Below are 26,583 nucleotides of genomic sequence, written 5' to 3'. Positions count from 1 at the left end.
TAAACTTCGGACAGCATATGAAGACCTTCTGAAGCTGGTATCAGATAGGAACACCGCTGCAAGTTGTTGTGTTTGCGAGAGGTCGGCAACTTAATGCAAGTACTTTATAATACGCTGCAGAATTGCTGCAGCAGGAAAAAGAAGCAAATTAGTAAGCAAGTTCCTGCTCTCCTCCTTGATGAGCAATGCCAGTATTTTTGCTTGCTTAGTGTGCTGATGCTAATTTTTGCAAACTAACGGTGTTCACTTATATGTTAAGAAGCTGATCGTGGACATGTAATGTAGTGTGGTTGTATGAGAATCCAAAACGTTTTATAGTGTAGTAAAAACTCTCAGTGCCGATAATCGCTTTGGATTCTCGATTATAGACGTCCCCGCTAATTCGCCCCCGTGATCAGTAATTTACCTCGCACAGATAGTACATCCGTTCTTGAGATTTGCTCCAGCTGTAAGATGCATATACTGAATTGGATGAGTTTTGGAGATAAAAGTGTCACACTGCGGGAAGTCCCGCAAATACATGTAATTGGCTCAGTGCGGCCAAGCCGTAAATCAGTATATTTGCATCTATGTGTAGCCTGCACGACTTTACGACCTTGCAGTTTCTATTGATCCCACCCTGGCGGATACGTCTGTATGAAAAAGACGGCCAACCAAGCCTAAACTCTCCTATCATCACGGGATCAGGCAGTATGCTTGAAGTAATATAATGCATCTTATCGGCGTTGCACAATTCATAATTGTTGCTGGCTGATACATTACGTCGACGCCATCGACTAGACGGTACATGAATTTTCATCTGGTACGATCCCATCACGAAAGGGAGGCCATTCTATATAAAATAGCCAGGGTTTACCTCGCACAGAGAGTGCACATCTTCTTGGGATTTGCTCACCTGTCAAGTTCATTTTCTTCGTGTTTCGAAACAATGCATAGGTTTCACACTTTGTTTCACCATGGTGCAATTGGAAGAGATAGAGCAGATCCCAACCGAGTGAACATACGTACTGCTAAAACCAGAAAAGGCGATAATGTACACAAAAGCTGGGTTGTTTTCACTTTTAATACGGTTCGGATTGGATAAAATAATCTGATTTCGCGTGTGATTGGAGGAAATATATCGAAACTGCACACTATCGGCATGAAGAATTACAATAATGCAAACCTATCTAAAGTTGTGAAACACTAGAACGATCGGTACAAGTGATACCAGGACTATATTGTCAAATTAGAAGTATTACTAATACTGTAGACCAACCTATCCAACCTGATAGGACCAAGGTTGTTGTATCGGGTGTGATGATTAGACAGCGCTCTTACTTCACTTACTTTTTGTATGGATGCCTCTTCAGATCATGTAGAATGCAGGATACGCATCAGTTATCGTGGTCGATAGCTATCGGTTAGTACAGGTTCGTCTGAGGATTAAAATTCATACGACTTACAGTATTAATATGTATGTTTATTAGATTTTGTATAAGTAAGTATCAGCAGCCAATCAAATCAAAACGTTCGAGTCCCATCCGTGAGTACTGTACCGTTCTTTCTGGAAGAAAGTTCTTGTTCGCCATTCGTCATATCGCAGGGGTCATTGCTCGTACAAGCGCGCAAACGCCCTGGCGTGGCTTGAAGCCGCGATGGTGGTAGAGGGAACTGAAGACGACGACGAGGAAGCTATGCTTCACGAAGCAATTGGTAGCACTCCCTACCTGGAGCGCGGGTCCGTAAAGAAGACAGCGTTTTGTTCCCCATATCGACACATCAGATGACACGATGGCAACGCAGCCATCCGTTGAGCTCACGAACTTCACCCAATAAAATCAAAAACATATAATACTACTTCCGTGAACAGCCAATCAAACAGTCTTCCTTTCGAACTTTCCTCGTTTTGGAGGAAAGTATTGGCAGGCTTCAAGGTTTGATTTCATTGGACAATGAAACTTTTTACTTACAGTAACGTTACTTACTTTCCAACCGTGTCAACCCCTAGTTATATTACACTCCACTTAGAAATAAAAAGTGATGCCATTACTAGGGAAGGGCTCGGTTCGTCTGTAGGAATCTGACACGATTGGGTTGGCTCGCCTCCACGCCACGGTCGTCACGTGGAGGCAAACGAACCCAATCGAATCGCCGAGTCACCTGTGATCTTGTACATGTACCTCCTCCATTGATCTAGTATACGGTGCGATTGAGAGCAAGAGAGATTTACTGTTCGAACGCTGTACATGTACTCCCTCTTCAGTCTGAATGGTCTTCCCGCAAGTCCCTCTCGTAGTCACTTCGGAATTTGGTCGACCGCACTCACAGCGTTGTCTAAGTCCTGCTAAACGATGCGTCCCGAATCGATCGTGCTGCTGGTAGTGGCTGCTCTCCAGGCTTGCGTCGATGGTGCCTCGTCCAAACTGGTGGCTGTCGACTTTCCGGTCACGGACCACTCGCTCGCTAGTAACCAAGACACTATTCCTGCCAAAAGGTTGTTAAGAGTTTCCGAAACAACGAACCAGTATGACGAAGAGAGGGTAGACTTGGCGGGTCTGGCCAAGGCGGGTGCGTCGAAGGTCACTGGCGCCACCAGCACTCTCAGTTCTTGGTTGTACCACAACGCGAATGGGGTTCAAGTTTTGAGAAATCTGCAGCTTGGCGATGATATCGCGGCGGCTCTGAGGAGCTCAAAGCTGGAAATGCTGAGAAATTACGTCGCCATGTTCAACGAAAAGCACCCGAACAGCAAGATCTCAGTGATCGGGACTCTCACGGCGCACTACGGAGACGATGTTGTGGCAATGGCGCTCGTGACCGCGCAGAGGCGGCAGGGCACAAAGGCCCTTGCAACCCAATTGCGCGAGGATCAACTCGCGGGTTGGCTGAAGAATGACAAGTCCGTCGTCGACGTATTCAAGCTCTTGAATCTCGGCGACGACGGGTACCAAGCGCTTACCAGCCAAAAGTTGGACGTACTGGACGACTACATTACCTTGTTCAATCGGAAGAAGTTGGCTGAGAAAACGTTGCTCGCGACTTTATCGACGGGGTTCGGTGGAGAGAGGAAATTGGCGAAGTTGCTGATAACCGCGAAGGAAGATATAACTACGAGAGGAAGGGCCTTGGAATTGCAGTCTGAGCTGTTTAACAAGTGGTTCGCGAGAAAATTACAACCAGACGAAATCTTGCAGGGCCTCAAGCTTGGCGATAATGTGCAGGAAGCTCTGAACGACATCAACCTGCAGACCCTGATCAATTATATCTCCTTCGTCAACAAGAAAAATCCGGCCAACGAAGTGTCACTGATTGGAACTCTTACGGCGCACTACGGCGATGCTATTGTGTTAAAAGCACTGATAGCTGCAAAGGGGGTACATAGTACGAAAGACATTGCCACGGTGCTGCAGCTTCAGCAATTAGAGGGCTGGCTGACCAGCGGGAAGTCTGTTGACGACGTTTACGCGTTGCTGAAGTTCCCGGAAGATGACCTCGCAGTTTTTGTCAGTCCGGAGTTGGGAGTGCTGGAAGACTACATCAAGCTGTTCAACCGCCAAAAATCTGGCGACGAAACCGTGGTCAAGGCATTGGCAGTGGGTTTTGGTGGTGACGACCAATTGGCGATGGCTTTGGAGGATGCTAGGCGGTATCCACTTCTCAACGCAAAAGTCACACAGTTGCAGAAGGCGCAATTTGCCCGGTGGAAGGACGAAGGAATTGATTCAACTAACATCCTTGCCAAGGTATTCAAAGTTGGCGAGACGGAAGGAACAACCCCGTTGGAGGAATCGATTGTAAAACGGTTCACGTCGTTCTAGGAGAAATAGACGATTAACGTTCTGTTGTTTGCACCGTCAAATAATTCAATCCTCGTATTCATACTTCGAAGCATCAGTGTTTCGTTTGCGGCGCGCAACGGCAGTCATCTCTCCAACTTCTTAAAATCTTAGGCTATCCACGAGAGATGATCTAAAGAATGTAGAACGCGTGAAAGTATATAAATTTTACCTCAGTGAGCGAGTCTTGCACGCGCCTCGAGTGCCATTTGCTCCCAGCTCGAGTAGTAAAGATTGACACTGCAGACCGTAAATGCCGTGGCGATGCCCGTACCGAAGCCGATCCAAAGTCCTTCGATCCCAAAGCCAAAGTGGAACGACAGCAAGGTTCCCAGGGGGATGCCGATAACGTAGAAGGCCAGCACATTGGTTTTCGCGGCCATGTCCTGCCAGCCAGCGCCCTTGTAGATGCCCTGGATCACGCAGTTCAGCGAGTCGATGATCTCGTAGGGAACCATCACAAGCAGCGCGTCCGAGGCGCGCTGGATTGCCACCGGGTCGTTGATCACAAGGAGCGGGATCTGGTGGCGGAGCAGATACACGAGTCCCGCGAAGAAGCACGAGAGCACGAACACCGTGCTCTGCGTCGTGCGACTGATGACTCTCGCCTTCTTCGGGTGGTTCGCCCCCAAACAGTTGCCAACACGAATATTACTCGAGACGGAGACGCCCATAAACACCGTATAGATCGACGACGCAACATTCATGAGCACCGCATGAGCACTCACAGCCACGACACCGTCCGGCAGGTTCCCTGCCATCACCGCCAACAGCTCGTACGCCCACCATTCCATCGCCATCATAAGCAGGCCCGGGACCCCCAATTTGAGGAACAACGGGACCAGCGCCCACGCCCTCTCTACCTGCCAGCCGCTCCACCACCGCCGGTGGTTCCCACTGAGAGCAAAGTACGGCACCAGACACAGCGGCAGCACCATGTACCCGAGCGTCCTGGACAGCGCCGCGCCGTGGAAGCCCAGCGGCGTACAGTACGTGAGCACGTAGCCGCCGACCACGTTGACGAAGGTGCCCACCAGCGCGAAGAGCACCATGGGGCGCACCACGTTCTGCGCCTGCAGAACCTTGCGCAGCATCTCGTAGACGAACAGGAAGGGCGCGCCGAAGACCGTGACCCTGGAGAACTCGCCCGCCAGCCTGGCCACCTCCGGGTCCTGGCCCGCCAGCAGCAGGAAGTACTCTGCGTGCCAGTTCATGAGGAACACGGGCACGAGGCACGCCCCCACCACCACGAGCGCCGACTGCAGGTAGAGCCCCAGCTTGTCCAGCTTGCCGGCCCCGTAGGCCTGCGAGCACAGCGTGTCCAGGCCCGACGTGAGGCCGAAGCCGATGGACAGCGCCGACACGTTGGTGAACATGGTGGAGAGCGTGGCGGCCGCCACGAAGCGCTTGGTGTCGGGCGACTCGAGGTGCCCCACCAGCACGATGCACACGAGGCCCGGCAGGTACTCGAGCGTGTAGGTCACGACCACGGGGTAGGCGAGCGCCATGGTCTTCCAGAACTCGTCGGCGGCCACGGGCTCGGGCTCCTCCTCCTGCTCGAGCGCCAGCTCCTGCACGAGCGACGCCGCGTCGCTCTCCGTCTCGTAGTCGCGGACGCGCACCACGTCCAGCGACGCCACGTACGTGGGGCTGGCGGCCGGGAAGCTCGAGCCGCGCGAGATGATGGCGGGCGCGAAGTCCACGTCCACGTCGCACTCGCCCACCAGCAGCGACGTCTGCTCCGACGAGTCCGCCATGGCTCTAGTAGCTAGACTAGTTCGTCACCTGAAGGGGCAAAAGCCCAAGTGACTGACTGACTGGTCGGCCTTCTAGCTACAGGCAGATACACTCAACTTGTAGTTCCGGCGGTGTGCGCCACATCAGCGACGCTGCCTGACCAGTGGATGCACGGCAAACAACAGGGAGGGCCAATGCTAGGCATCTAGACGGTACACAGTGTATCCTTGTATGAAGATATCAGGACACAGCTTCAAGGTTCAAGATTACCACAAGAAATCCCCAGAAGAATCATATTCACAGGAGCTCCGATAAGAGAAGGGCAAGCACAGAGCTGGCAATAATGGCCGTTGCTCCTTAGCTGGAGGCCGAACGGCAAACGAACGCGGGCGGGATAGATCACAACATCAATCCTAGTATTTTAGAAATTAAGGCAAAGAAAGGCTTGAAAGTAAATGGGCGGCAGGCGCCGCCGCGGGCGCGCGCACCGAAGCACTCAAGCCTCAAGATGCTACGCGCAGACGGCGGCGGGTCTGCCCCAGATTCTAAGACCAGTGGGCTCCTCTGCGGGCAGCTTAGAAGCACTTGCGGTGCACGATCGAGGGTCCCGACTCGTCGTACTCGGCCTTCGAGATCCACATCTGCTGGAACGTCGACAGCGACGACAGGATGGAGCCACCGATCCAGACCGAGTACTTGCGCTCGGGCGGGGCCACCACCTTGATCTTCATGGTGGACGGGGCCAGGGCCGTCAGCTCCTTCGTCATACGCTCGCCGATGCCCGGGTACATGGTGGTACCGCCCGACAGCACGATGTTGCAGTACAGGTCCTTACGGATATCGACGTCACACTTCATGATGGTCTGGAACGTGCAGTCGTGGATGCCCGAGGCTTCCTTACCGATGAGCGAGGGCTGGAACAGCACCTCGGGGGTACGGAAGCGCTCGTTGCCGATGACGATCACGTTGCCATCGGGCAGCTCGTAGCTCTTCTCGAGGCCCGACGACTCGGCGGCCGTCTTCATCTCCTGGTCGAAGTCCAGGGCGATGTACGTGAGCTTCTCCTTGATGTCGCGCACAATTTCTCGCTCGGCCGTGGTGGTGAACGAGTAACCGCGCTCCGTCAGGATCTTCATCATGTAGTCCGTCAGGTCGCGGCCGGCCAGGTCCAGACGCACGATGGCGTGCGGCAGCGCGTAGCCCTCGTAGATGGGCACCGTGTGGGACACACCGTCACCGGAGTCGAGCACGCAGCCCGTGGTACGGCCAGAGGCGTACAGCGACAGCACGGCCTGGATGTTCACGTACATGGCGGGCACGTTGAACGTCTCGAACATGATCTGCGTCATGCGCTCGCGGTTGGCCTTGGGGTTGAGCGGGGCCTCCGTCAGCAGCACCGGGTGCTCCTCGGGGGCGACGCGCAGCTCGTTGTAGAACGTGTGGTGCCAGATCTTCTCCATGTCGTCCCAGTTGGTCACGATGCCGTGCTCGATGGGGTACTTCAGCGTAAGCACACCACGCTTGGACTGGGCCTCGTCACCCACGTACGCGTCCTTCTGGTCCATGCCCACCATGATGCCCAGGTGCTTGGGGCGGCCCACGATGGACGGGAACACGGCGCGCGGGGCGTCGTCGCCGGCGAAACCGGCCTTGCACATGCCGGAGCCGTTGTCCACGACCAGGGCTTGGACGTCTTCGTCAGCCATCTTGATGCAGAGGAGGGAGTGGGCTTGGGGTCTTGGGGAGCTGCCGCCTACTGGGGGAAAAGGGAAATGAGCCACGTGGAGTGGGGGGGAGTTGGCTCCTGAGGTGAAGCGACGACAGGCGCGTCGTCCCTCCCAGGAGATAGAGAGGGCGAGTGTAATTTGGGACGTCAACCATCCTCGGAGGGATCTCTATAGTGAAACCAAGAGGAACGCCGTTCCATAGGCGGTTTTTCAACCCGACGCTGGTCATTTGGGTGAGGCCCGCGCCTCAAATAGACGCCCGGCATCGACAGAAACCGTTTGACGCTCGCAACGCCGGCCTGCAGCGCGCTGCAGTGCATGTACATATTGACACACTGCACAGCGAGCACGCGAGCAATATCGTCCTGCGCTTCGCTTCGCGTTGCCTCGCTTGAAAAAAGAAGCGACGCTGCAAGGTGCACAACGGTATTCGAGCTGTAAAGGGCTGTACACCAACCTAGTCATCATTTTTGCCGACGTACGCGGCCAGGTACGACGGCAAATACATCCATGCGAGCACTGCGAGCAGCTCTCGGTGGTGCTATTGCAGGACTTCTTTGCCTGGCAGGGCGCAATCATCGTGGATCTCCAGACAGTCATGGAAAGCCTTATGTTCTCCAATAAAGGACTTTGTTGGCCACTATCTAGTAGCATCCATTAAGTTATGTCCTTCTGAATGTCATATATCTAGTTTATATGACTGCATAGAGTCTTAGGTCGGCGCCTCAACTAGGCTTAGATGAGGTGTGAGCCTGTCTGATTGTGGGGTCAATTTTTACCTGAGGTTAGGGATGCGTTTTCCGATTTTCCGAACCCGCCTAAGCTTTCGCACAGCGTTTTTGTATGCCGGCCCGATTTTCCGAACCCGCCGCAGAGCTGAGACACGCCCCGCGTACGTCAGCGAGGCCAGCGCTCAATCGTAGATCGCTCTGCTCGCCGCGCGCGATTTGCAGCGCGCTCCCGGAAACGCTGAAGCAGCAAGTTGCCCTGCTGCCCTTGGTTGCCGTGCTGCTCACCTAGCATCGCTGGGCAACGAGAGTGTTGCTTGGGCCGTGCGCAGAGCTTGCAGCATTGCATGGGATGCGCAGGTCTGGGTTCCTGATTCGCCTCGCCTGTCATGCCAGGATGAGCCCGCATCGACGACACGCCGGTCCGTATCCTTTCGGACGGACGCAGGCTGTCGGCAAGCGCGCTTGTTGCCTGCACATGTACATACTACCTAGCTGGTTGTCCCCAGCTGCTGCGCCTCAGCCGAGCTAGGCCCAGATGCCGCGTCCTGAGGACGCCGGGGCGGGCGGCCAGCTGCGGTCAGGCCTGCAGCCAGCCCTATGGGGCGATCCGTGTCCAGGTTGAAGTGCGTTGTTTGTCCGTGCGGAGACCGAGGCCTCGCTATGCCATTGGGTTCGCGGCAACGAGGAAGGGCCAGTCGCTCTATGGGCTGCCGAGGCTCGACAGGCTCCACCGCATTGCCGCATTGGCGGTGTCGCGCCGTTGTGGAGGAGGTGTAGCCTGCCTGGTCGCACGTTGAGTCGTACATGTAAACTCCGGCTTGGCGTCCTTACCGTACGGGGCTGCAGTGTATCGTCGAGCCTGTCTTTTGCCGCCGCAGACTCAGACGTCCGCGAGCGTCGACTAATTGTCCTCGGCGACATGCCAGCTCTTCCCGCGTGGCGTATCGGCCTGGCTGATCAGCGCCGCGATCACTGGAGGCTCCAAGCACCAAGACCCGGACGCAAATCTTTCGACCACCGAATTAATCGCTTGCCCTGGTGCATTTTGGGCTTGTTTGGCACCAAGCCAGCGCGTGGGTGGAGATTTCTGGCCTCTTGGATCGCTGCCGTGGAGCACGACGCACTCTTCCAGCTTGTAGAGCCCCAAGACCCCGTATTAAAGCGTTTTTACGATATGCAGCTATCGTCTTCAAATGACCGTCTTCAAGTTGAAGTGTACTTCAGCTGATCCCAGACCCGACTCGCTTTCTCCTGAGCTGGACTCGACTAATTCATCGAATAACACAAGGACGTGGACTGCCTGGCGGGTTGACAGTGTACACACACACACCACTTTCAGACTATGCTGAAATGTTCGTGCTTGTGCCGTGTCAGAGCGAACTTATGCACGCAGGTGGTACTGCGTGTATCCATTTCGGTGCCGCGCCAGCAGGATGCAGGAATACACCGTTGGTATCAGCCGGGCTATTAAATTAAAATCTGAACCAAACCAAAGCGATGCAAAGAACGAAGAGCACATAATTTACACAACTTCATTAGGAGTTGTCATCGTCGTTTTAGCTCCTACTGCACTGAAGACAATGGCGGGAAAACTCCATAACTATGCAATTCCGAGTGAGACTGTGATGTATTACTGCTACCGGTAACTCAACGATTTTGCGCTGGTATTCGAGGCTGGGCAAAATGCATTATGGTACGATGCTGATTGGAGTGTCCCACCCCTCGCCAGCGAATAATGGCGTTATTTCATTCTTTCACTAAAGCGGTAACCAGGAAAACGACTGGTTGAGCAAAATGCCGAGTTGAGTAAGCAATATACCTTAACGGGTTTAGAATATGGTTGAATTTAGACACAAACACACATTTGGTGCTGGATAACAAGTTGTGCGCAATGAGTGAATACTCACTACTTATTTAGCACACTATCTTTAAAGTCATCATTACCCAGTCGCTGCTTCTTCTTACTCCTCCTCATCCCCCTCTTTCAAACCAGTTGCAGCAATGGTGGTAGATGCTGGTTGTACCAAGCGCGAATTGCTTACATTTCTGGGCATGTTTTATTATTACTGATGTATTTACTATTGGTTATCAGTGAGTTGATCCAGTAAGTCGCGGCAAGTTTTTTTTATTAGGAAGTCGTGCCTCGTACGTTGTTTATTGGGAACCTCTATTCTGTCAAGGGTCAATAAGCACAGAGTGTATTCGAACTCGCTGTTGTCGCAGACGTCGAACGTGCTGCTAATATCGAGCGAAATGATAACACTATCCGTACGCGCAAATGATGGAGTCGCACTGCTCTGATCGATGTATTGCAGCGAAATTACAGCAAGTAACAATGACGACTTGGCAAGCACTGAGACCCACGTGAACGTCTTGTCCGTCTCAATGTGGAACAATGAGGATGAATCTGCCCCTGACCCTCTAGAGCGCACGCGCTGCAGGAACGAAGTATAAACAGCTTGAACTACACGATCTCCGCGGGCCTGTTCGTAGCTGCGAACATTCGCGTGGGCATGCCGACGTGCTCACACTGACCCAACTGTCGTCGTTAAAGATACATCTACTTGCAATACTGCCACGCATCGACCATTGCTACGGTGTGCGCAAGTTGGGTCAGTGTGAGCACGTCGGCATGCCCACGCGAATGTTCGCAGCTACGAACAGGCCCGCGGAGATCGTGTAGTTCAAGCTGTTTATACTTCGTTCCTGCAGCGCGTGCGCTCGAGAGGTTCCGGGGGTTAATCTCCGTGCTGAGAGCCGCAGCATTGCAGCAACTTTGTCACTTCAACGTACGAATTGGTGTTTGCCACACCATTCAACCGTTGTTTTTGCATTCAACCGTCGACGTAACGACACGACACTGACTGGTCCGCCGGCATTGGTCTCAGTATCACTTCGGCCACACTGCGCATCAGCATGGCGTTCGAGCCTCGCAGCCCAACCTTCGCAAAATATGGCGGGGAGCGCCAGCCGCTGCTGGACTACAAGCAGAACGAGGAGACGGTCGTGGGGATCGCCGGCAGCCTCGAGATCCCGGACGAAGCTGAGCCCCACGTCGTCGAAGAGCTCAAGACGCTGCTCAAGCTCGTGTATCCCGTCGTAAGTGCCAATGCGAACAGCTATTGTACTTTATGTAGCGTGCATTTCATATCATAATGACCGCTGGACCGGTGGTAAGGCTTACGTACGGAACAATTAATTAACGGGGACTTTTGGTGGTTGCCAATTGCAGGTCGTGACGACGGCGCTCGAATTTCTCCCGGGCTTCACGTGCATCATCCTGGCGGGACACATCAAATCCCCGCACACGCAGCAATACGTGGATGCAGCTACTCTGTCCACGATGGTGAGCTGCATGGGTGATGACTGTAATGTTGAGGGGAAAATGTGGTTTAACTTTTCTTTTACGTATTGTGTTGCTGCAGTTCATCAACATCACAGCGTACTCCGTTGGTTTTGGGCTCACGTCGGCGCTGGACACGCTGTGTTCCCAGGCGTACGGCGCGAGGAGGTTTGAGAAGATTGGGATTTACTTCCAAGCCGGACTGCAGATTATCCTGGCGTGTCTTGGGCCGATTTTCCTGCTGAACTGGTACTCCGAGAGCTTCTTGCTGTACATGGGGCAAGACCCGGAGGTGTCGAGGCTGGCGCAGAGCTTCTCGCGGTGGATGCTGCCTGGTGTACCGTTCGTTTTCCTGTACGAATTGGTGCGCAAGGTACTGCAGGCCCAGAACATCATGAAGCCGCTCGTGGGGATCGCAGCGATGGGCAACGTCGTGAACATCGCGACGGGATACGTGCTGACGTACCACACGTCGATGGGTTTTGAAGGTATTGCCTTGTCCAGGTCTCTGGGCAACATGGTTCTCCCGCTCCTGTTGATCCCGTACTTCTACTACCACCCGCACCACTTGACTCAGTGGTGGCGCGGATGGAACATGAAGGAGGCGTTTGCGCACGTAGGGTTGTTCCTGCGGCTTGGCGTGCCAGGGGCTTTGATGATGACGATGGGATGGTGGGCGTTTGAGCTGCTTACGTTGATGGCGGGCGTGCTGCCGAACGCCGTCGTGTCGGTCAGCGCTCACGCGGTGCTGGTCAACATCAACAACACCATCTATATGACTTTTGCGGGTCTCGCAGTCGCTTCCAACATTCGTGTCGGCAATTGCCTCGGCGCTAATGCACCCAAGCAGGCTAAGCTTGCGTGCACGGTGTCTCTGCTGCTGACGCTGGGAATTTCGTCAACCTTCTCCATCACGCTGTACATGCTGCGTGGCAGTATTCCGAGTCTCTTCCTCAACGACCCCCAGGGCATTGCGCGAGCCGCCAGCGTGCTGGCGGTTTGGGCACCGCTGGAAGTGCTGGACGGGCTGAACGCAGTGATCCAGGGTATCTTCCGCGGAGCAGGCAAGCAGAAGGTGGCCGCCACCGTGAACGCAGTAGCCTACTACATTTTCGGCATCCCCGTCGCCGGATTGCTGGCCTTCCACTTCGTCTTAGGCGTCGAGGGTCTCTGGTTGGGCTTCGGCTTCGGCATCTTCGTTGCTGCGTCGCTGCAGTTCTACATGCTGTTCGAGCGCTGGACGTGGGCGAAACTCGCTGACGAGGCCCAGAAGCGCACCGAATGATCACGATTTGTGACGTGGCTGTACGGCGGATAGACTTATGAACGACGAGTGCACAGATCAAAGTAGAGATGGCAATTCAATGATCCACTGAGTTGGGCTTACGCCTCCACACACACACGATGCAGTCAATGTAGTTCCGGCCGTCGTTGGGCCACACCACTATTCAACTGACCGTCGATCAGGTGGATGAATGATTCAACCAGTTTAGCATCGGATTGATTCAAACGAGCCCCTGATCTGTTCATGCTTTCGACTTCTGCGATTGCAATGCGTCACGGAGACCATGCGCCTGGCAGCAGTACATGCATTCTACCCGAATCCCTTCCTGATCACGACGCGTGCTGATTATGGGATTCTCGCTGGATGTGTTCCACTTCGGCATCGGGTGGATGGACGGCAGTTCGAATTCTGCGGCAGGCGAGAGGCACATCAGGGGGGATTCATACAGGTGCAGCGATGGTGTCGCCGCTGACTTTCGAGCCCGAGCCCGCGAGTCCCAGCGAGAGTCGACCCCTGCTGCTCCAGCAGCAACTGCAGCATGACACGCTCGTGGCCATCGCCGACTGCCACGGGCTCAAGCCCCACGAACCGGAGCCCGACGCCGCCGAGGAGCTGCAGACGCTGTTGGCGCTGGTGTACCCCGTGGTGAGCAATCAATTGCATTGAGGTGACATAAAGCCACCGTCACTAAGCTAAAGAATAAATTCATGGACAGGTGGGCACAACGGCGCTCGAATTCCTGCCTGGCCTCACGTGCATTGTGCTGGCGGGACACATGGATTCGCCATATACCCAACAGTATGTAGACGCCGCCACTCTCTCCACTATGGTAAAGTTTTCTCGCTGCTTACTGCATCTCGCATTGATATGAGCGGTAACAACGAACTGTTGCTGCTATTGCTCTTAGTTCATGAACGTGACGTACTATTCCGTTTGCTTCGGGCTCTCGTCTGCGCTGGATACGTTGTGCTCTCAAGCGTACGGCGCTCGACGGTATGACAAGATTGGCATCTACTTCCAAGCCGGAGTCATTGTGCTCGGAGCAGTATTCGGACCCATTTTCCTGCTGAACTGGTACACCGAGTGGCTCATGGTGCTGATGGGCCAGGATCCGGAGGTGTCGAGGCTGGCGCAGAGCTTCTCGCGCTGGATGCTGCTAGGGATGCCGTTTGTGGTTCTCTATGAGCTCGTGAGGAAGGTGCTGCAGGCGCAGAACATTATGAAGCCGCTCCTTACGATTGCGACCATCGGCAACGTTGTTAACGTCGTGACGGGCTACGTGCTGACGTACTACACGCCCATGGGCTTCGAAGGCATTGCTCTATCGAGGTCCTTGGGGAATATTACACTGCCGCTACTGCTGATCCCGTACTTCTACTACCATCCGCATCATCTCACCCAGTGGTGGAGTGGCTGGAATTTGAAGGAGGCGATCGCGCACGTGGGGTTGTTCCTGAAGCTAGGTGTTTCGGGCGCCTTGATGATGACGATGGAATGGTGGGCGTTTGAGCTGCTTACGTTGATGGCGGGCGTGCTGCCGAACGCTGTCGTGTCCATGAGTGCCCATTCGGTACTGGTCAACATCAACAGCATCATCTACATGGTCTTCGCAGGGCTGGCTGTGGCCGTGAACATCCGCGTCGGCAATTGTCTGGGCGCGAACATGCCCAAGCAGGCCAAGGCTTCATGCACAGTGTCGCTCACACTAACGCTCGCTGTCTCGCTGACCTTCATCGCCTTCCTGTACGCGACTCGCTGGACGTTGCCCAATCTCCTCCTCAACGATCAAAAGAGCGTTGCGCGCGCCGCGAGTGCACTGGCAGTGTGGGCGCCATTTGAAATTCTTGACGGCCAGAACACTGTACTGCAGGGCGTGTTCCGAGGTGCAGGCAAGCAAAAGGTCGGCGCAACCATTAACGCTGTCGCTTACTACGTGTTTGGTACGCCGTTGGCCGCGCTGTTGGGATTCTACTGGGCATTTGATGTTGAAGGGCTCTGGGTGGGCTTTGGACTGGGAATCCTCGTGTCGGCATCATGTCTGTACTACCTGTTGTTCGAGCACTGGACGTGGGACGAACTTGCCGACGATGCCCAGAAGCGCACGGCGGCGTGACATTTAGCATGAGGATAAAGCGGTATGCGGAAAGCGCTCAATTGAATACCTTATAGGAAAATGCATTCAAGGAGAATAGCAGATCGATTGATGCTGGCGTGTTGAACCAACGTGCAGCGCAGTATCATGCCTCGTGTACCTGGGCATCTTCAGCGAGTTTTTCCACGACGAACTTCAAACAAGTATGTGAACCCGAAGCCCATCCTCAAACATTAGACGCCTAGAGCTGCCATTGGATAGCCATGATAGTTGTTGACTTTGCCACCGCTTCAAGTTCTCGACCGCGTTTTGGAAGGCGTGTTTCAAGAAGCTGGTCGCCCATACAGAGTGAGAACCACCCCATAAAAGACTCGAGATGATACATGTACTGCGCATCATCGGTAGTTTTCCACGCGAACTGAGTGCAGCGTTGGAGCAAGGAGGAATGAGCAAGCGGACGAAGCTGGGGAAAAGATGTTTTGAAGACATTACGATCAAGACCTCAAATTGAAGACCCCAAATCTAGTTGTGCAGAAAATGGGTAGGTGGGCTGGCCAATGCCGATGAATCTTGGCCCCCTTCCTGTCGTGGTTCGTTTGGAGTTACGTCGCCGCGGGAATCAAGCCCTCACGACCGCGCCGCCGTACAAGTGCCGTGAACGTTTCACCAGCGTTGTGTCCTGCACCACGCCTGCCATATCGGTGTAGTTGTAGGTATTCAACCATTCCTGATAGGGGTTGCCACTCGGCACCTTGCTTCTCAAGCAACGCACCTTCAAGCCTTTGACCTTAACCAAACGAACCACATTGACCCCTAATCTGATTGAATGCTGCATAGTGTAGCAAGAGAGCAGAGGTGGGGTCATTAAGTAAGTTTCGCTCTGCATCAGAGCTAGTCGTCGATGAGAGTTGTGATTTGCCCCCTTCCCTAAAAAATGGTCATTTGGGGGAGGAAACAATTTCTTCAGAATATATAGATAAACGGAATTATCATAACTGAGGTCCGGACCCGGTCTCTGTCGGGGGCTTGCATAAACTATGTTATTTGCCCTAGCAGCTGGTAAAATAACTTTCCTACACAAACGCGCACACAGTGTGGGGGTTAAGACGTCGATCTTGTATTAGTGACGGCTCTTGAGTCGGTTGCAGCAGCTGCCCGAGTTGGACAGGAGCTGAACCCCCCCAATAACCGGTGTGAGGCGTTACTGAAGGGTAGTCGACGATTTAGCCTCGCTGACCACCTTCGATGCGGCCGAGGACACCAACTCTGCGCAGAGTCGAGTATAGATCGTGAATGTGTCAGACGCCCAGCGACCGTGGAACTGTATTGTGAGGGCATCGATGCCAGCTCGGTACATATTCGTGGTCCCGCCGGAGCGCAGTGAGTGCGTGCTGTACCCACGAGGGTCGCCATCGGAGCGCCGTGCTGCGTCCTGTACTGCGCAGGCAACCTTTTGGGCTGATATGAACCGGGCAGTCCCGTTCTCAGAGACATAGGTGACGGCTGGTAGGTCCGCAGGTAGGTTTCTCCTTGACCGCAGTAGGAGGATGGCCCCCAGGACGGGACACAGGAAGCTGTGACCCGATCGCTGCAGCATGCGTGCCTTGCCGTGACCAGATTGATCGGTCTTGGATCCGCGGAGGCGGATATGAACGGATGTAGCTACAAAGGTATCCGTGGTCGCTGTACCGGTGTCGTCACATGGCACCACGTCCGCTGCCCTTAGCGCGAACCACCGAAACTTGCCGTCATCTGTGGCGGTAATTTCGGACCTCCGAAGGAGAAAGAAGAAGGACAGACACCCCAAAGAGCTTGGTCCGAAGGGGAAGTCATGTTGAGTGAAGCGAAGCATGTCTACAGAAGGCTGATCGACACGGGAGCTTTGCGAGCCGGGGGTTCGTCGAGTCTGCGGATCCCCTTCAGGAGCATGCGGATTTGTGGATGGTCCGATGGAAACGGCCACCCGGATGCTAGGAAGAAGTGTCTGATTCCCATTAGCGTGGCTAGAATAATGGAGCTCCGAATGCGGCGGTTTGATCCATAGCCGTGCTCAAAGCCTGAGATGATAAAGTCGGAAATATGTTAGAGTTGGATCGCGATGGGGAGACCGTCCAGCCAAGGGCTTATTCCGCGGCGCGAGATGAAGGATTGTCATACAGAGAGTACCAGTTCGTATTTGTTGCATGTGGAATTTGCCATGGAGTGCCCGCGCCGATATCTAGCCAGATCTGTTCGAGCTGAGTCGTGTTCAGTTGGGGTTGAACCTGTGTCCACAATTGTGTTAGGTTAGTGAAGGTTATGTTAGCATGACGGCCCCCGACTAGGCGAGATCCGGCACCGGCAATGATGTTATCCGCGCCTGCTACGTGTGATGAGGAGAACCGTAGTCCGAAGGCCACTTCCCAGTACCCGAGTAGACGAATAATGGTTTGAGCTCGCGTGTTGGTGGATGACATTTTGGTTTGCCATGCTACGACCGAGGTGTTGTCTATTCTGGAGTGTACGTGAGTCGGTGTGTTGCGTTGGCGTGACCCGAACTCAGAGCGCCATGTGCTGACCCATGTGTGAACCGCAAATTCACTCGAGAGTAGTTCGCGGTAGTTTATGTCGAACCCGTTGCGGTGACCGGCATTGAAATCTGAGATCATGTCTCGTCCTGGTGAAGAGAACTGGTAGGTGAGCACGCGCTTTTGGCGGCGCTCCAGGGCGCACAGTGTTGTGGGCCTACTTTGGCTCACTTCTTTAGCTTACACGTCGCGCTACGTGTATGAGGAAGCGTAGGAGCTTATTAATAATTTGAATTAATTATACTTGAGTCCACAAGTATAATATAAATCAAATAAAACAATAAACTCCTACGCTTCCTCATACACGTAGCGCGACGTGTAAGCTAAAGTAGTCAGTCAAGTTAGACCCACTACACCTGGTAGCACTTTGTAGTCCGTCCAACGACCGACTGCTTGACGTTCGTACGAGGTGTACGAACGCGGAGCCGAGAACCAAATGAGCACGGAGGTGCCCATGGAGAGCTCCGATACGCCTGCAACGCATGTTGCACGCGCGGACTACCCCCACATGTCAGATCCAGAGTGGGAGGCCCTCCAACGACTGTCAACAGTCATTGAGGAAGCGGCGATAGCTACGATGCTGCGTACGCTATCGCCGACAGAGCAACATGGTGTTGCTCTGGGGTTCATCATGAAGGAGCAGCGCGATGCTGCTTCCTCAGCGACGGCGTCGTCGGGGACGACACCGCGTGCTCAATCATTAAAATTGAGCATGAGCAATTATGTAGGAAGAGAGGGCGAGCCTCTCCTCCGATGGCTTGTCGAACTCGATACAGCATTGCGGCTCGACGCATCGTCGACCCGTTGTCAAAGGTTGCGTTCGCCATGTCATGTCTTGGCGGACGAGCGAGGAGTTGGGTGTACGGACGCCGACTCTCAGATCCTACGTGCTTTAGCACGTACGAGATAGTCAAAGAGGAGCTCAGACAAGCGTTTGAGCCCCCCCCCCAAAATGAGTTCCGGTCGAGGGCTGAATTCCTCGCCCTGCGGCAGGGTAAGCATGACGTCCATGCTTACGCGCAGCGTGCACGGTACTTGGTCTCGAACACCGTGACCAACCCGATAGACGAGGCGACTAAAGTCGTCACGTCCATGAAGGGACTTAGAGATGGGCCTGTGAAGGCCTATCTCTTCCGAGAGTACCCGAGTACTCTCAGCGCTGCGATTACTCTCGCAATGCAAGAAGAGTTTAGCCTGCGACAGGCTAAACTGCATGCGAACGTGCCGAGGTCGCAACCGCGCCCGGTAGTGAGCACGGGAGGTACGGAACCATTGGACCTCTCAAATGCAACGGCTGCTGGTCACCAGCAGCAGGGAGGTAACGTGCGATGCTTCCGTTGCGGAAGGATCGGTCACTTTGCACGGGAGTGCACAGATCCCGTGCACTACAATGGTGGCCGTCGTGGCGATGCCGGGCATCGCCGCGAACAGACAAAAAACGTGAACATCCAGTAGGCGCGGGGCGCCCTACTGGTAATGCAGTCGCGCGTGCCGACATTGGGCACGCGACACTGAGGACTGCAGCCCCCAGTGAGACCAGATCTCGCTGCAAGAAGCAAGATGACAGGCCGACCCTGGTCATCTTGAAAGTTTACTCGAAGAGAGCGAGCGACTCTCTTCGAGCATTGGTAGATTCGGGCGCGTCGAACAACTTTGCTCGACTGCGGAGTTTACCGAGTCTTGACTTCGAGGAGGTAAATGTACCTCGAAGTCTTCTGGAAGTGCGATTGGCAACAGGTGCCATCATGAAGACCGATAAGCGCGTCGTGAACGTGCGCTTCTCGTACAAACAACGAGTGTTTGTCGAACACTTTATCGTCCTGGACCTGGACGATAAGTTCGACGTGGTAATGGGAATGCCGTGGCTTGCACGGCATGATCCGGTAATAGACTGGAAGAAGCGCACGCTCGTGCGCTTTGGTCGCGACTGCGGAACAGAGAGCGATGGCCCTGTTACCGCAGCGCACGCACCAGCAGGTGCGCGCGGCTCACCAGTCGAGACAGCGCTTTATGCTGCTGTCCCGGAGTGCCCAAGGAGTGCGCGAGGGCGCGCACAAGTGAGACCCACGTCGGCAATGCTGCCGACGTCGGAAGAAAAAGATGTGTTGGTTCCGGGAACCAACACCCACGTTCAAGCGTGTAAGGGACAGTCCCTGACCCGAAGAGGTCAGGTCGACGACCACGCGTCGACTCCGGGAGTTGACGCACCCTCAGTGATGAGGGGCTCCGCCAATAACTGGCGTCGAGGTGACGAAGGCGTGTCAACTCCGGGAGTTGACGCTGCAAACAGTGCGGACGGTTGCAAACATACCGCACTGACGCAATTTGCATGCTGTCGTGTAGCCGGGTTGCACGACGAAACGCCATGCGGTCAAGCCGGGCTTGATACCGCGCGCCCGCAGACAGGGTCTGCCGGCGAACAACTGTCCACGGCCGGGCCTGGACCAGAAGAACAACTGTGCGGAGCCCGGCTCCGCACGGCAAGAAGACGGCGCAAGCGGAGAACGCTGCGCAAGTCTCGGTCCGAGACCGAGACGCAACAAGAGCAGTCTGCTGGGCAGACTGCGGCGGTGACGCCGAATGTCAAGACGCTAAGCGTCTTGACGCGCACCGATACTGGATTCCAGTATCGCGAAATGGAACTCGCTAATCCTCCGACGACGGCGTCGGAGTTTACTTCGCTTCCAGTCATGAGCTGGAAGCGCTTCACGCGCGACTTGCATGATGGACGCATCGAGCAGGTCTGCGTTCTTTCGAACAGCGAAAGAACGGAGAGCGAGAGCGAAGAGCTGAGACAGCTCTTCATGGGAAGTACCACTGAGAGTGAAGACACTCTCAGTGCGAAGACGAATCGAGAGCGCTTCGAGTAGCAAGGCTGGGACTCGCTGAAGTCGAGTCCCTGTTACGAATTACTGAGGGAGTGCAAAGACGTACTCCCGGAAGAGATTCCTGCGGAGCTTCCGCAGGATAAAGGCATTCAGCACGAGATTGATCTCGTGCCGGTCACGAAATACTGTGTCACGCGGTAGTGGCCACTGCCGCGAGAACAAGTAAAAGCGATCGACGACTTCTTTGAAAGTCGTCGCAAAGCTGGACAAGTGCGGGAATCGAAGTCCCCACACAGTGCTCCGACGTTCTGTGTCAAAAAGCCACAGGGCGGATGGCTCATCGTTCATGCCTACAACAAGCTGAACGATGCGACAGTACCGGCACAGACGCCGATACCGCGAAAAGATGTTATCATCGATTCGATGGCCGGGAGCACCGTTTACAGTGCTCTCGACTTGCGAGATGGATTTTATCAGATCCTAATGCGTGAGAGCGATATCCCTCTCACGACAGTGAGCACGGCAAGCGGCATGCTCTGGGAATGGCTAGTAATGCCACAGGGGCTTAAGAACGCCCCTGCGACCTTCAACAGGTGCGTGACGCACTTGTTGCGCTCGGTGCGCGACTTCGCGCCGAGCTACTTCGATGATGTGTTCATCCACAGCCGGGCTGTGGACGGGAAGACAGACATTGAGATGCACCGGGTGCATCTCCGGAAGCGACTTGAGCTTATGCGAAAGCATACGTTATAAGCAAACCTGATGAAGTGTATCTTCGGGGCGAGCGAGATACCCGTCCTCGGGTGTCTCGTAGGGAACAATGGCGTTCGCCCTGACCCGGAAAAGGTCAGAGTGGTAAATGAATGGCCAACGCATTCAAGTGTCAAGGAACTGAGGCAGTTCCTTGGCTTGGCCACGTACTTGTGCAAGTACGTGGAGGATTACACGGGCAAGATCCGCCCGCTGTCACAGCTTCTTAAGAAGGAAGCTGTGTGGAATTGGACAGCCGATTGCCAAAAGGCATTCGATGCAGTCAAGCGGGGTTTGCCTGATGCACCGATCTTGGCAGTGGCTGGCCAAGATCGTCCATTCCACGTCGAATGTGACGCATCCGACTTCGCGATCGGATGTGCGTTGATGCAGCACGATCACGAGGGCCGTGATCGTGTAGTCTACTACCAATCGCGTCAGCTGAAGCCAGTTGAGCGCAACTATCCGGTGCATGACGAGAAACTCCTCGCCATGAAATACGCACTCGCAAAGTTCCGAGTGTATTTGCTTGGAAGTAGACCGTTTGTGGTCTACACAGACCATGCATCACTGCGCACCGCAGTGAAGTCACCACACATATCACAAAGAATGGCGAGATGGCTCTCATTCTTTGCGGAGTATAACTTCCGGGTCGAATACAACCCGGAAGATTGAATGTGGCGGCCGACGCGTTATCACGTCGGCCGGATTATGCAGAAGCTGCTGACGTCAATGCCATTGACGTCATGCGATCGAGCAAACCCACATCGTCTCTGTTGCACGATGTGAAGGCCGCGTACGCGCACGACACGGACACGAAACGCTTGCTAGTCTATGGCACAGCACCTTCTGACAAGGCTCGTCAGAAGCTGCCCAAGCACCTTCGTGCGCGTACACACCGCTTTCGGGTGCACGACGGAATACTGCTTTACAATGCAGTCGACGACAACGCGATTCGCGTTGTCGTGCCAAATGATCATGACCTGCGACTCAGGATCATGCATGAGTATCATGATGCCCCGACTGCGGGACATCTCGGACGTGAGAAGACATACGTCCTTCTCACGCGCGAGCTCTACTGGCACCACCAGTATAAGTGGGTGCGCAAGTACGTCCGTGCTTGCGAAGTATGCCAACGCGTAAAGCCTGCGCCATTCGCGCAGGCTCCTTTGCAATCACTACCGACTCCGTCGGAGTGTTGGAAGCCCATGTCTTTGGACCTCATCTTTGGTCTTCCCCCGGACAGCGGAGGGAATACCGGTGTTGGGGTCTTCGTCGACCGCTTCAGCAAGATGGTACATCTTGCTGCGGTGCCGGCAGAGGTGACCGCGAAGCAGACGGCCCGTCTGTTCGTTGACATGGTGTTCAAACACCATGGCATGCCGACCGACATCGTGTCGGACAGAGACCCGCGCTTCACAGCGCACCTGTGGCGAGAAGTGTTTACACTTCTTGGGAGCCAGCTTTCAATGTCGACTGCGGACCACCCGCAGACGGACGGCCAAACCGAGCGCGTGAATCGCGTGCTCGTCGACATTTTGAAGAGCTACGCTCACTCGTTCCAATACTGGAGCGAGTGTTTGTCGATAGCAGAGTTTGCCATCAACAACTCGGTACATGCCTCGACCGGGCATACACCGTTTTATGTGAATGCCATGCGGCATTCCCGTCTGCCGAGTTTACTCGGAGTGGTGGATCCCCCTTTAAGTGAGGGAGGATCTACGACTGCAACACAGCAGCCGCAGAAAACCGCTGACACTTGCACAGTGTCAGCTGCAACAACGAACAAAACGCATGAGTCTGCGCAGGGCGCAGACCTTGGCAGGAAGAACCAAGGGTCAGCGCAGGGCGCTGACCCCCAGAACAAGGAAAACGAGTCTGTGCAGAGCACAGACTCCACAAGGAACAAGGACCACGGGTTTGCACAGGGCGCAGACACCGCGAAGAACCACGCAGAGGCCGGGCCTCTTGCGGAGAGCGAGCTGAACGAGTTCAGCTCGGATGCAACCAACTTCATTACCAAAAGCCAAGCCGTAATCCGGTTTATCCAGGATGCAATAGCAGCTTCTGTTGATCAACAGAAGCTGAACGCAGACAATGTGGGCAGAGGCAACACAAATGAATTCAAAGTTAGTTCATTGGTTTTGTTAGCTACGCAAAACCTGCCTAAACATGCAGTTTCGGACTTCGGGGCAAGCAAGCTTGCTCCGCGCTTCATCGGGCCGTTCACTGTGTTGGCACGGCACGGCAACGCATACACGCTAGACATACCGTCTAGCATGCACCTCCATCCGACCTTTTACGTCGGACGACTGAAGCCATACCTGCAGCACGAGCCATCTAGCTCGGCTGACCCGAAGCCTCGGCAGGAGCCGAGGCAGAAGCGGAAGCCTTGGCCTCGGCAACGAGCAGCCTCTCCTCCAGCGCGCGGACGCGCTGGAGCAACCCCTTCATCTGGGTCCCCAGCTCGACCTGGATATTCGAGGCGGTCTGCGAGACCGCCGCGACTTGGGCCTTCTGGTTCGCCAGCTCCTGTTTCAGGGCGGCGAACTCGGAGCCCTGCAAACGCTCCACGGCGGTCACGCGGTCGTGGAGAGGCGCATACTGATCAGCCCGGGGCTGATCATACCCGGGGCGTGTTCCCACCCCCGCCACCGCCGATCCGTGACGCCCGCGGCTCAACCCGCTGGATTGTTGAGCGGATTGTTGACCATAGTATCCCGAAAACGGACCCTCAAGGGGCTCGTTTTCGTATTCGTTGGAGAGGATTTCCTCCCCATCGAGATACATGGGAGCCGCGGAACGTCTTGCTGGAGGACGTTTCGGAACTTGTGAGGGCGTACGAGGAGCAGTACGCGCTGGCGCAGCGGAAGTAGTACGAGCGCTGCGATCATCGCCAGCGCCCGAACCCTCACGTACTAAGAACTTAGCACGGAACTCTTTGAGACCCTCGGGTACACGGAACGACGTGTACCCGTTCAGGTCGCGGTCGCTCAAGCGGACCGCGCCTGGGAAGCACTTCGCGCACTAAAAGCCCTCGGGCACAGCGCACGGCACATTAGCCTCCTCCGCAGCAACGTGGAGTTGCTCCAACTTTCCACGCTTCGAGTACGTCTCGAAGCGATCACGCGCTTGCTTAATCCGATCACGGTAAGCATTCGGCCTCTTGTTGAAGTTCTCAACAAAAGCATTCTAACTTTGACAAAGTGCCTGCCACTCGGGCACTTTGCTGCGAGAAGATGTCTTCTTGCTTTGAAACTATCGGAGCTCATGAAAGAGTCCGATGTAGTAATCGCGCCATTGATGCGTTTCCGCATCAAAGTGTAGCTCGGCAGCCACAGCGTCATCTTTGATGGCGCTGCATACATACAGCGGCACCTCATTCGGAGGTACCGAGTTCCCATACCTGTCCGAGATCTCGGACGCGGACGGCATCCACGGATCGCGCGCTGCAGGCGCAGCGCGCGGAGAGCCTTGAGCTTTGGAATCACGCGGTGCAGTTGCAGCGCGCGGAGAACTGAGAGCCCCAGCGGAAGTGAGTGGGGTATCGCTCTCAGTTCGCGAATGCTTCGAACTCGAAGCGTCCGATTTGTCCCCTTCATGCGGGCGAATGATCTTAGCGTGGGGGCCGAGCGACTCGCTCGACACTGAGTCTCTGCGCTTTGAGGACGAGTCCTTCTCGTCCTCCATGACTTCATCGTCGTCATCGAAGTCGACGACGTCACCATACTTCGGCTTCTGGCGTTCGAAGTAGTCATCGATGGAGAGATGACTCTCCACCGCCTTCGGGTTCTTCTTCAGGCGCGCGCTCATCGTTGAATGAGCGCGGGTTTCTTCTCCAAACGCGGATAATTGACGAATGGTCAATTCAGAGATTTACGTGCGGGGACCCCGCGCGTCTAACCTTAAGGGGGGGATGGTGTAACGGGGTTACACGCACAAGTGGCTACAAGCCACTTGTGAATTTAACAGATAAGACTTCTGTTAAAAGTTTTAGATACTTCCTCACCTTGGTGTAAGGCACACCAATGGATACATTGAAGTGGGCCACCACAATGAGTGGTCCACACCTACCCAAAGATCCTATTGGTAGAAAGCAGCATCTTTCTACCAATTAGAGACGTGCATATTGGCGGGGCACTGACAGCCAGCCGCTGTCAACCCCTTTCATAGATGATAAACAGTTTTAGCAGATTTAGGAGGAAGATCAATTTACAAACAGTACAATTCCCATTTTACCTAATCTAAGTCACTTGGAGTCTTTATTTGATTTATATTATACTTGTGTACTCAAGTATAATTAACTCAAGTTATTACTAAGTACCTACGCTTCCTCGCGCGACGTGTAAACAACAGTAGTGATTCAACTTAGACCCACTTCATCTACGAGTTGGCTGGTCTTTAGGTGGTGTGCAAGACCGGCATATTCGATGCGAATCAGCTGGAGATCAGTACGTTGGGTGTGTTGTTGCTGGGCTCCCGCTTAATCATGCGGACTTTTCAGTCCGTCCTCCCCATTTTGAAGACAACCGAGGTTCTAGTCTGCGTAACTGCGTCGCAGAAATGTTCACCGCACTTCACGCCACTAGAACATTCAAGATAGCCTAAATCTGTGCATGGCATCTCTCGTCTGTCATGCTAATTACCACGGAGAGACATTGCCAGCTTCTCACCCGCTGCTTTCAACGTACTGGTTTCGATATGATAATGAATTGAGTCAACTACGATCTAAACTAGTGGTGGGCACGTCTTCGCGGATGAATCCAACAGGAATTCCGCCACGTGTAGACCTGTACAATCAGCTACATGTAATGCAAAACTCTATTGACAACATGCCACCAGTGCTGTAGGATGGAATCAGCAACCAAATTGAGGAAAAGGGAGTTGCAGCTGGAAATATTAGCAAGGACAGCTCGAATCGACCATTGATAAACTACCTGCATGCGCAGGGTGGCACATCCTCCAGCGATAGCAGCCTCTATTGATAGGGACACAAACAACCGCCGAAGAGTACACTGCTATGACGGGAAATTTCATCTACTTCCGCAGTCTTTTTAGTTTCTAAATCCTGGTCCATTTGGAGCATGGACGTGGTAGTTCGGCGATTCCCACAAAGACTATCCTCCATTTAAAACTATTCGAGCACATGATCTACCCAGCGAAGCACTGCGCAAAACTTTCTCTTATTGGTCTGTCATGATACGGCGCATTCAAGCAGCGGCCGTGTCGGCTGGGTTGGCTATTCCACCGAGTATGTCTGAGCAGCAGGTAACGGAAGTTTTTCGTGTAGGAATGAACTAACTGGCACCTCCGAAGAGAAGAAGACACGTAGCAGAGTTGTCAGTCACTACTATACTTAGGCTTGTGAGGGAGGCGCGGCACCTGCAATTTCGGACTTCTTCAACATCAACACTAGAGCACAAACGGCAGCAACTTAATTTTGACCAATAAAATCCCTTTCCTTCATCGGAGTATTATTGTCCTACGAATATGTCAGATAAGTGATTGTATTAATACGTCCAAGAATAAAACTGACACTTCCCTGATGAAGCCCACTAACTATTTTGCGCAAACCCTCGTCTGCTCTTCCTGTCGTCCTGTCGTCCTCAGCTGTCGGTATGGCCAGCAACACCCCAGACAACAAGTGTGGAATCGACTGGAATGAGTGTGTACCAAATCTCTGGCGAGAATTGCTGCTGCGAGCC

At 54.3% G+C, this 26,583-nt stretch overlaps 5 protein-coding genes across 5 annotated transcripts; 3 read left to right on the top strand and 2 right to left on the bottom strand.

Moving 5' to 3' along the window:
• Positions 1 to 2,333: 2,333 nt before the first annotated feature.
• On the top strand, positions 2,334 to 3,800 carry IUM83_03493 (putative secreted RxLR effector protein; the record flags this gene model as incomplete). The annotated part of the gene is made up of 1 exon (XM_067927498.1): positions 2,334 to 3,800. The coding sequence occupies one exon, from the start codon at positions 2,334 to 2,336 to the stop codon at positions 3,798 to 3,800; it is 1,467 nt and encodes a 488-aa protein (XP_067795164.1).
• Positions 3,801 to 3,991: 191 nt separating this feature from the next.
• Positions 3,992 to 5,575, bottom strand: IUM83_03492 (Multidrug/Oligosaccharidyl-lipid/Polysaccharide (MOP) Flippase Superfamily; the record flags this gene model as incomplete). The annotated part of the gene is made up of 1 exon (XM_067927497.1): positions 3,992 to 5,575. The coding sequence occupies one exon, from the start codon at positions 5,573 to 5,575 to the stop codon at positions 3,992 to 3,994; it is 1,584 nt and encodes a 527-aa protein (XP_067795178.1).
• A 555-nt stretch (positions 5,576 to 6,130) lies between these two features.
• IUM83_03491 (actin-1) lies at positions 6,131 to 7,261 on the bottom strand (the record flags this gene model as incomplete). The annotated part of the gene is made up of 1 exon (XM_067927496.1): positions 6,131 to 7,261. One exon carries the CDS (start codon positions 7,259 to 7,261, stop codon positions 6,131 to 6,133), a length of 1,131 nt encoding a protein of 376 aa, XP_067795163.1.
• Positions 7,262 to 10,929: 3,668 nt separating this feature from the next.
• Positions 10,930 to 12,641, top strand: IUM83_03490 (Multidrug/Oligosaccharidyl-lipid/Polysaccharide (MOP) Flippase Superfamily; the record flags this gene model as incomplete). Its single annotated transcript, XM_067927495.1, has 3 exons — positions 10,930 to 11,112; positions 11,246 to 11,359; positions 11,439 to 12,641. The coding sequence occupies 3 exons, from the start codon at positions 10,930 to 10,932 to the stop codon at positions 12,639 to 12,641; spliced, it is 1,500 nt and encodes a 499-aa protein (XP_067795162.1).
• A 456-nt stretch (positions 12,642 to 13,097) lies between these two features.
• IUM83_03489 (Multidrug/Oligosaccharidyl-lipid/Polysaccharide (MOP) Flippase transporter) lies at positions 13,098 to 14,754 on the top strand (the record flags this gene model as incomplete). The annotated part of the gene is made up of 3 exons (XM_067927494.1): positions 13,098 to 13,286; positions 13,357 to 13,470; positions 13,549 to 14,754. The coding sequence occupies 3 exons, from the start codon at positions 13,098 to 13,100 to the stop codon at positions 14,752 to 14,754; spliced, it is 1,509 nt and encodes a 502-aa protein (XP_067795365.1).
• Positions 14,755 to 26,583: the final 11,829 nt, after the last annotated feature.

The sequence above is a fragment of the Phytophthora cinnamomi genome (assembly GCF_018691715.1).
Source record: "Phytophthora cinnamomi strain GKB4 chromosome Unknown Contig21, whole genome shotgun sequence".
Taxonomy (NCBI): Eukaryota; Oomycota; class Peronosporomycetes; order Peronosporales; family Peronosporaceae; genus Phytophthora; species Phytophthora cinnamomi.
Note: the sequence above shows the minus strand (reverse complement) of the source record. Positions and strands in the feature narration are given on the sequence as shown.